The 9,449-nt window shown below is 39.1% G+C and overlaps 3 protein-coding genes and 1 long non-coding RNA gene across 6 annotated transcripts in view; 2 read left to right on the forward strand and 2 right to left on the reverse strand.

The window, feature by feature from the left end:
• Positions 1-3: 3 nt before the first annotated feature.
• Positions 4-2,750, reverse strand: dguok (deoxyguanosine kinase). 2 transcript variants are annotated; one of them, XM_020602502.1, is made up of 7 exons: positions 2,348-2,750; positions 2,132-2,241; positions 1,844-2,040; positions 1,476-1,623; positions 1,294-1,385; positions 741-840; positions 4-545 (listed from the first exon to the last, which is right to left on the reverse strand). In XM_020602502.1, exons 1-7 carry the CDS (start codon positions 2,673-2,675, stop codon positions 519-521), a joined length of 1,002 nt encoding a protein of 333 aa, XP_020458158.1. In that variant the 5' UTR covers positions 2,676-2,750; the 3' UTR covers positions 4-518. The 2 variants fall into 2 exon arrangements, with proteins under 2 accessions (XP_020458158.1, XP_020458157.1); XM_020602501.1 differs by having other exon boundaries at positions 1,270-1,385.
• LOC109961579 (uncharacterized) lies at positions 2,549-6,954 on the forward strand. The gene is made up of 3 exons (XR_002275151.1): positions 2,549-2,635; positions 4,943-4,996; positions 6,868-6,954. It is a non-coding gene; the product is annotated as an uncharacterized LOC109961579 (long non-coding RNA).
• tcn2 (transcobalamin II) lies at positions 3,965-8,034 on the reverse strand. The gene is made up of 10 exons (XM_020602500.1): positions 7,844-8,034; positions 7,622-7,705; positions 7,116-7,305; positions 6,828-6,997; positions 6,375-6,527; positions 5,192-5,364; positions 4,906-5,080; positions 4,636-4,816; positions 4,433-4,551; positions 3,965-4,294 (listed from the first exon to the last, which is right to left on the reverse strand). Exons 1-10 carry the CDS (start codon positions 7,965-7,967, stop codon positions 4,233-4,235), a joined length of 1,431 nt encoding a protein of 476 aa, XP_020458156.1. The 5' UTR covers positions 7,968-8,034; the 3' UTR covers positions 3,965-4,232.
• The window catches only part of ccdc117 (coiled-coil domain containing 117), a 6,951-nt gene continuing 4,509 nt past the window's right edge, over positions 7,008-9,449 (forward strand). Inside the window, exon 1 of one of the 2 annotated variants that reach the window (XM_020602504.1) lies at positions 7,008-7,029. The gene's annotated coding sequence lies outside the window, so the exon portion shown is untranslated. Of the gene's footprint in view, positions 7,030-8,805; positions 9,125-9,449 lie in introns of those variants that run through there. The other variant, XM_020602503.1, reaches the window with a different exon arrangement.

Genomic DNA, 9,449 nt, shown 5'->3' on the forward strand with positions numbered 1-9,449 from the left:
AAAAAACAAAACAATTACACTATCTTTTGTGGTCAGTCAGGAATGTGTTATACAGTATCATGCACAAAACTGATCTTTTGTAAACTTTATTTCTTAATGGTCAAAGTAGTGATGTCAGAGATTCAAGTTTATAACATCTACATTTAACTGAGATGTGATTCAGTAACTTGGATATGTGAATTTTTAGAGGGAAAGAAAGAGTTAAGATTAAGTTGAATAAACAGTACAGTAAAAGAAGTAAATGTAACTAACCAGTGACACGCAAACAACAAAAACTGTAACAATTTAAAAGTCTTGTAACAAGTAGCACATTCATATATTGACAGAACTCACTCTGTGTTTCATGTTCTGGAGACACTGCAGCTCATCAAAAAAGAGAAAACCTTTTATGCTACTTTAGATTTTCTTCACCCTGAGAGGCTAATATGCCATTATATGTCAGTTAACACACTTGTCTGCGTGAGGTCTGAGTGGTCTCATTGGATTCTGACTGTTGGTGGTAGTTGACAACAGTCTTCTTATAAGGCACTGAAGAAGTTCTTCACCTGTGTAAGAAAACATATTTTAGGATCACAAACAAGAAACGCATCAAACATCAGATCAGAAAACAACTGTGTCAGTGACTTTTCATTAGATCAAAGACTGTGGGGATGACCACATATTACAACAGCGCCCTCATGTGGTGGTAGTTTAGGCACAGCAGCTATTAGGTCAGAGTGCTGTACAGAAAACCAACATACCATTGTAATAAATTGCTCCTGCACCTCTCGGTCGGTCTGAAACTCCACACCGGCATCCAGTTGTAAAACGGGTATCTGTTTCAACTTTTCAAAATGTATTCTGAAAAGAGAGAGCCAAGCTGCGTTACACTGTGCTAGTCCCCCAGACCAAACACTGCTGAACATCACCTATTCACAGCTGAACAACAAAGAGCTGTGACAGGAGTCTAATACGAGAGCTGCCCCACTGCTGGTCTTATTCATTTAAGCTTTAAAATGTATTTTGTTTTAGCAAATTTACAGGTCATAACAGCTTAACCCCCACTTTTAATGTAAATGATTTATTGCATGTAAAAACTGCACATTTCTGCATTTACAGATACCTGCTTATAAAGGTGCCAAAATAACGATGAGTCCTCCATAACTGCTGTAAAGAATCACTTCTAAGGTCATATTGAGAGGAGCTTAAAAAGGTTATATTTTACAGGTCACAGGAAATATTCAAAAGTCTGAAGCGGTCAAACACCCATGTGATCTCATTACCACTCACTCAGTGCTTTTCTTAATAAGCCACCTCTCATGCTGAATGTGAAGTTTTTCTAGATAGTCCAGTTTTACGCCCTTCTCCTCTGGCCTTCCTCGCTGCTCCAGACGCTCCATGCATTTCTGAGAGATAAAATTACAATTTGCACTGTTATGTGAAATAGAACAGCAAAACTAAGATCTATCTGTATATGAAATATTAGATGTGCAAACCTTTGGTGGGGCACTGAGGTAAATGATGCCCTCGAGCTCCACCTGGTGTCCAAACTGCTCCACCAGGAGAGAGTGCCAGTCCTGGTAGACTGCCCACTCTGTAGAGTTGATGCAACCCAGCTCAAACATATTGAGAGCAAAGATGTATCTGTGAGAAAAGTCATGCAAACAATGTAAAGAACAATGCCTTCACTCAGTAAGTTAATTAAATAACTACACATTTCAATTCCATACCAACTTTATCCTAAGAAGACAATAGCACCTTCTCACTTATATGCAATGATTATGGGTCTTGTAATTAAAGACCCCAGAGACATTATTTCATTTTCACCTTCTGTTCTGCTCCTTGTTTTCTCTTACTCGCTCACCTGTCGCTGTACACCGAGCGCTCATACACCTGGACAGGTGATCCCTCTGAGTTGAGCAAGCGAGCTGGAGGAGGCTGCAGCTGCGTTCTCAGTCGGCTCATACACGAGTATGTCTGAAATGTGTACGACCAGCGCAGAGGGTCCTGGTACATCATCTGCAGCAGGTTGCTGACCGTCTGTGAGGATGCATCTGTCCCCTGTCAAAGACACAGGCAGAGATAGACAGTTGGTCACCACTAATTTTTTTTTTTTGCGGTAAAACATGTCGAGTTCATGAAAGGTGCTTACCCTCGAGGTCCCACTCTCAATGTTCTGCCACTTGCTGACAGGTTCTGCCATCACCTCCCAGTCTGGACAGGCTGACTGCAAGAGTCTGGCAAACGTGGACTTTCCAACAGCTGAAATTTAAGAACACATAACATAAATATTAGCAACACTTTACAGTCATGTCAAGTTAGATGTAGGCTATACTGTATGTACAAGCTGAAATACTTGTGATCTTACCAATGTTGCCTTCGATAGAAACTCTCTTCACGCGAGCTTTTCCATCTTGAGCTGAAGCTTTACTTGACAGACACCTTGGACAACAAGAACTGATCTTGTCTACCCTTCTAGCCATAGTAATTACACTGTTCGCTGCCCGTGTTATTACTGTGCTGCTGCCGGGTGTCTTCCGCTGTGGAAGAGGCGCAATATGCCCAAGTCTGATGACCTGTGTCAAACCTGTTATTCTTTTAAATGTGGAAAGACGACTGAATAGAACGCATCGAAAGACGACAGACATCCTCGCGGGTATGTGTACCTTTACAAGGTTTCTCACATTTATCTGCATTTGGCTTAGTGCTCGCTAACGTTAGTAAGCAGTTACGTATTTTCACATTACCGCTGGGTTCATCTCATGGGAGTTAGCTAAAAAAAAAGCAGGAATTTTCGTGAATGATACATTCATAGATGAATATCCAAACGTTATATTTATAAACACCGTTATATGGGCTAGGTTGTTTTTGCAGCATTCACACATTCGTGTTTCTTATATTTGCTGCTGGTAACTTACGACTGATGTTAAATGCGTTACCAAAATGCTACAAACAATAGCAAAATGTACTTCCTCCTCCTCCGTCTTCGTATGTTATTCATTGGCGGTTTGCAAGCCAACTTAAGGTGCATTAGCGCCACCTGTTGAGCTGGAGTGGCAAAAGATTTGCTTCCGGTACATGCGATAGATATCTATCTATCTATATAAATCGTAGTTAAACCAAGTATCCCGTATCATAAATACATGCCTGGGATTTGTAGCTAACCAAACCGTTGGAAAATCGATTGTAAATATAACAAGTTATAATGAATTTAATTGTGGCGAGGCGGGCTTGTATTTTTCTACACATATGAAGGCTATCTATTGATTTCATACACTTGTTTAAACACTCACTGATTGCATTGTGCATTCATAAATACAGCAGTTCCAGATGGTGACACATGAACGTCTGGCCGTAAACCCGGAAGTACATGTGATCTCCTCTCCTAACCTATTAAAATCTAGTCTTAAGCTCTAATACTAACTGATTTCCCCCTATGGATGAGGTCAAGTGCTTGGTTACTGTCAAGGCAGAAATTCAGTTGACATAGCTTTTAATTCATTAATTCAATTTTAATTTACAAATAACTATATGAATTGGTAGTATGAATTTTCAAGATTAAAATCTGATTAATTTTCAGCTTCATATTTATAGGCTATGTATTGAGTGTACTGCTCAAAGATACCTGCTCTTGTTATTGACTGGTTTGGACCATGTCTCTTTCTTATTTGTAAAAGAAAGCGATCAAGAAACTCACAATTTATTTACACTTCTTCCAAATATTTTCATAATCCCTTATGGCATTTAAGTTACTGTAAACAGCAGCACAGATATTGCCACATCATAATGAGGTGCTTATGTCAAGATGAGTTACACTCATTTTTGATTAACAAATAAACTAGTTCAGGCGGCATAGTGGAGCAGTGGTTTAATTGCCCATGTTACCTTTTAAAGAAATCTATATATCTAATATTTGAATCAACTTGTCACTCCTAATTCATATTTTGTTTGTAACAAAAACAAACCTATAAAAAGTTTTCATTTAAATAAAAACATTACAACCATTTTTATTTGCTTAAAAATCAGTCACACTTTTTGTAATACATTTGAATGAACATTTAATGCTCATTGAACAATCCATTATTTAAAAAAGATTTACAATTTACATACTCAAGATAGAATATTCACAGCCAAATATTGTCATTTTGTTCTAAAGTATAATCAGTGGTTAAAACAACAAAAGGCTAGGAAAACTCAACAGTGAACTGTTTTTGATCATCATCACTCACTGTTGCGTTAGCAGTGACCGACTCTTAGTAGCTTGTGTTTTTGATAGTGATCTTTTGAGCCACCTCAATCTTGAAATCGTTGACACCTGAGGGAGCAAACCAGCATTTTTCATTTTTATTAAAATGAAATTAAAGCAGCAGATCAAAGAAATAAAGAGAATGCTCTGTTACTGAGTCATGACATAATATAGTGTGTGTGTATGTGTATGTGTATGTGTCCTCACCCTGACTGAGTGCAGTGCCGTCAGAGGAAATGTGCCAGTATCGGCGGTCGATCTGCCTGGCCTGCTCTCCATTCACCACACTTAAGAAAGGTCCCCACAGGCTGGGTTCTTTCTCAAACCTGCCAAACAGGATCAAATATTACTCAACATATATAGGACTTTTAAAAAAGATATAAAAAGCTGAAAAGCACAAATGAACTCACGTGAAGCCAACATTATTCCCCTTAAGAAGTTCAAGGGCCTCCAACAGAGAGCTGCCTTTTGGCACGTCCACATAGTAAAGAGCAGATGCCCCGCTTGACATAACCAATTCCACAGCCACAGTCACTTTAGCTTCACTTGGTAAAACCACCACAGGATCTACAGGCTCCAGCACTAAAGTATCTGTAGGAAGGCACACACCATGACAAAAAAGAGTGACAGTACAGGCACTTAACAGTGACTGCAGAAGGTAGAAATAATGCTCCACATACCATCCTCATTGAGGCACTGCATGCTTTTTATTGACAGGTAGGATTTCTGCTGGAGAGCTGGCAGGAGCTGGGATATGGCCATGGGGTTGTGGTATGTGTTGTTTCTGGCATCTGTCCTCATGGCCTCCATTGAGGCAGCACACTCTTCAATCTGGCTGCCCATTGCCAACAGGGCCTTTTATCACAACAACATACAGATATAAGATGGCAAGTTTTTTTTCTATAAGGTTTCATGCAGTGAAAGAGTAAAGGGGAGCTGAACCAAGCATAAGGGAAATATCCTTACTTGAACTGCAAGGCCTGTGCTGAATTCATTACCAATATGACCATCAGTCCTATGAGAGGCCTGAAGCTTCTGCTTGATGTTGCTAAGGGCTGTGTTTAGCTCAGCAGCATTGTGCACATGAGAGTCAGCGTCCTTCAGACACTGGAGTGCCATTCCAGCCATGGCATAGGTATCTAGGAGAGGGAGTAGGATATAATATGCATATCTCTGACAGACGGAGGGAGAGAACAAACCTAGGAACTGAACTAGTACAGAGTGGGGTTGTTGTGGTGTTAACCCTTTCATGCATGACTAATGAGAAAAGTGATCAAGATTGTTTAAAGAACATTTTTATTATTCAAAATTGTGCTACGACTGAAATCCATTTTAGGTGCATTTAGTGAATTTAGGTTTACAAAGCACAGAAAATGGTCATCGCACTTTCCTGTGAATGGCAATATTTTTTCGACCTGCTTTGACCTTTTTGATCAGAAGGTTTTCACTGATATACCTGAAGCATTTAGCACATCACCACCATCAGCCATCTTGGATTGAGGGTGTCAGGAATCATATTTTTTGGAACACATGATGGTAACTATTGTTACAATATTGCTATGGACATACTAATACTGCCCAAAATTGAGTTAGATTAACTGTACATGAACATGGACACCATGCATGAAAGGGTTGAGAACTGAGGCTAAGGACTATGCAAGGACCCTACTGAGGTTGCCTGTTTTATATTTGATGGTAGGCTATTTTGTAATTCTGCGGCATAGATGAGAAAGTAGCATCTCCAGTGTTTTATGAGTGTGATGCTAAAAGAGCAGTTGTGAAACTAAAGATCTTAGAGCTCTTACAGGAGTATATGGATTAAAAATGTCACATAAATGGGCTGGATCTAAACAATTTAGAGCTTTATAAACTAATAAAAAGACCACTTCCAATTCTTTTGCACCCCAAACCTTAATTCTGGCAAGTTTTTATTAGATGATCCCCTGGATAACAAGTTATCCATCTCATGTTTTGGGTGCACATAATTTTGCTAAATTAACTGAGATAAATAATTGTGATTGTAAAGTAGATTATCATACATCTATAATGCAATTTGTGGATTCTGTTTAGCATATGATTTCAAATGCATCCCCATCTGCATATCATTTTATAAGGGAAAAAAAGAAAATATTTAGCCAGTTTCACTCACCAGTACTCTCAGAGTCTCCATGTTTGAAGTGCTCATGTTCTACTGCCTTGATGAGCTTGTTGCTGACATGGCTGTTGACCCTGATGCCGCTCACGCAAAGAGTGAGCACACCCAGAGAGTACTGGTAATAGTTGGTTAAAGGGCGGTTGGCAACTGAAAAAAAGAAGAAGAAATCAAATTATGTTAAACATGACTACAGTAATGCTCAAGTAATTAAAAGTAACCTTACTTTCTTCAGCGCTGCTACATGTATCTTAAGTAGATTCATTATTATTAAGATGGCCTGTATAATAATTCCAAACAGCCTTTTTTGAGATTTGACACTACAGTACATACATGTCCTTGGGATTCCTTTCATGCTAGATCAACTTTGAACCCATTTTGTAGCACAATGTAAAACAGGATGATGAACACTTTTTATGACAACCATTCACCTCTAAAAGGAAAACTTACTGGCAATATGATCTTTTTCTCCTTCCATCTGCTTCTTCAGGTGTGTCAGCAGAATCTCACTCTTCTCACCAACAGTGAAGGTGACTGTGTTGAGGTCGTAACAGGAGGACTTTAAAGCCAGAGCATACAACGCCAGGAGGCCGGTCACAGGGCGGCTGTTAACGAGAGAGCTGTAAAAAATACGCAGGAGACTAAAGTTTAGGTGTGAACATTACGGAAAAGATCAATTCAGTGGGTGGACGTACATAGACAATTTTGAAGAATGAGCATTTGTAAACTTTGCATTACTTTTGTAAGTCATTGTGCAAATTATTTTTCAGTCTATCCAGGTGTTCGCTCTCCTTGGCAAGGTTGTGGTAGTTAGAAAGTCGTAATGCCAAGTGCACACTGGGATTGGGGAGTCCTTCCTGACCATCCAGAGCACGAAGGAGATTCTTATTGAGTGTCAGGAGCAGCTCGTTGTTGGATCCATTGGTATCTGAATAAAAAGTTTAAATAGCTTTAAAAGAAAAAGTCACTCAGAAATTTTTATCAGAAATGAAAACACAGATGTATATAACTGTCTCTTGAGATCAACATTAACTTCCTAAGAATTGCAAAACCAGAACTGCAGCTTCAGCAGTTCCAAGAGGAAACAAAGATGGCAGAGATTTAATAATAATAAAAAATAGACTCATTGCCTGCACTGAAGGCCAAAAACGTACTACCATTTGAAAATTGCACAACATTTGTCAATTACAAAATGAGGTGAATGTCCAAACCAGTGAGTCAGTTTATTTGCACAGTTAACTTACCACATGGTTTACCAGAGGCAAACGCCACTAGGCTCATAATGACGAAAGATAGCATTCTGGATAACCGGTTGGATAACACAAACACTGAAAATAAACCAAATTTTATACATAGCAGTATATGCATCGATGTTGACTAAATGTAATGAAATCGTTATTATGGGCTAATAGCGGTTTAGTAATTAGCTTGTAAGTTATTTAAAGTTTGCACTAAACAACATTTACCTTCCCAGAGAGAGACTCCAGTGTGAAATGTCAGTGCTGAGTACCGACACTGACACAACAGCTTCAGCTTCACTGTCACATGACTCGTCATTTGAGATGACAAAGCCATGAAAAAAAGCAACATAGTCCCTTTAAATATCAGCTGTGGGTCGGACCTTAAATAGGACGTTACAGAGAGTCATCTTGTTGACCATAAGTAGTCTTTGATAGAAACGACACAAGAAACATGGGGCTAAATTATTCCACACTTTATCATCTTCGGGTACGTGCCCACGCCGGCTTTGTGACATTTTCGAATAAGGTAACTAAAACTGGTATTAACTTGTGATGGCAGATGAAGTCTTTTGACGAACTGGGGCTTTCTTTCTATGGTGTTTGTGCTGAAAAAAAAAGATTTGAAGTTTTGGGACTTCAAACAAAGCAAGTACAGGGACATCTGGTGGCAGCCCCTCCGATGACCCCAGTGTGGTAAATGTCCCATAATGTGATGTTATTGGAGAATATTTTTGCAATTATGCTTTTATTATATTTTTACTTGGTGCCTATATTGAAGTGTCATCATAAGACATGTCTCTTTAGTGCACAGCACTGTATTTCTCAGTGGTTCTCTCTTTTTATTAGTGCCACAAATCGGAAAAAGTTGGGATGGTAAGTAAAATCATGACAATACAGCAGCACATTATTTGATGTGATACCTCATCAGTTTTATTCTTTGTTCAAGACAAACACTCACTTCAGTTCTGATGTCTGCAACACATTCCAAAAAAAGTTGGGACAGCAAAGCGTTTACTACAGTGTGATGTTGCCGTTTCGTTTCATAACACTTAAAAGATGTTTAGGGACTGAGGACACCAAGTGATTAAGTGTGTCAGGTGTAATATTGTCCCATTTTTCCTGCAAACAGGAAATCTTAACCGCGTTTTATCACAAGCAAGAGTTTGTAGTAGGGAGTTTGTCTACAGGAACTACAATTCCCACAATTCATCCGAGGCAACTTTCTAGAATCCTGACGCATATTTTAGCGCGACTCGCTTTTTAAGAATAGCTAGCTAACGTCCACTTACCCCGTCCTATATTTCAGAGAATTAACGTCTAAGGCGTGTTAATTTTGGTCCATTTTTGTTCGGACGAAGCATTATAATATTAGGTTAGTAGGGCTTGAGCCTTTTGCTCCGTGCTAATGAGATTATTTCAATGGAAAACAACATGAACCGAATGGAGGAAAGCTATCAAAACATCAACATCCACAAATAAAAATACAAGGGCAGCACTGCTGCGCAGGTTGGACTGTATCACTATCTTCCATGTTTCTGCTTATGATATTATTTATTGCACGTTATAGTGATATTCATTGTTATTCATAAGGTCACATTAACAGAAACTAACATTCAGCATTGGCGTTGTAGTTAAATTGATGACCATCCAGCTGCCCCAGTTGTAAACCAGTGACTTGCGGTCAGGGGAGGCAGGTGAGGCAGGTGAGGCAGAGCCTCCCTTGAAAAGAAAAAAAAGTTAACCATAAAATATAATAAATGTTAATATTTGTCGGCTGGTGTGTGTTGTAGGCCCTTTTGCCGTTCGAATCCGATGTTGAAGGAATTTTTTT

This window comes from Monopterus albus, unplaced genomic scaffold (assembly GCF_001952655.1).
Source record: "Monopterus albus unplaced genomic scaffold, M_albus_1.0 scaffold56.1, whole genome shotgun sequence".
Lineage (NCBI taxonomy): Eukaryota > Metazoa > Chordata > Actinopteri > Synbranchiformes > Synbranchidae > Monopterus > Monopterus albus.

What these genes read in the sequence shown, in the direction of transcription:
- dguok (XM_020602501.1), bottom strand. Translation starts at nt 2,675, where the DNA reads ATGCAGATAAATGTGAGAAACCTTGTAAAGGTACACATACCCGCGAGG. An exon ending in TTCTATCGAAGGCAACATTG is followed by an intron (nt 2,242 to 2,347) that starts GTAAGATCACAA and finishes CTTAAATTTCAG; the next exon opens with CTGTTGGAAAGTCCACGTTT. An exon ending in CTTATTAAGAAAAGCACTGA is followed by an intron (nt 841 to 1,269) that starts GTGAGTGGTAAT and finishes CTCTCTTTTCAG; the next exon opens with AATACATTTTGAAAAGTTGA.
- tcn2 (XM_020602500.1), bottom strand. Translation starts at nt 7,967, where the DNA reads ATGTTGCTTTTTTTCATGGCTTTGTCATCTCAAATGACGAGTCATGTG. An exon ending in TGCCTCTGGTAAACCATGTG is followed by an intron (nt 7,306 to 7,621) that starts GTAAGTTAACTG and finishes CTTTTTATTCAG; the next exon opens with ATACCAATGGATCCAACAAC. An exon ending in GGGAATAATGTTGGCTTCAC is followed by an intron (nt 4,552 to 4,635) that starts GTGAGTTCATTT and finishes CCTGTTTGGCAG; the next exon opens with GTTTGAGAAAGAACCCAGCC.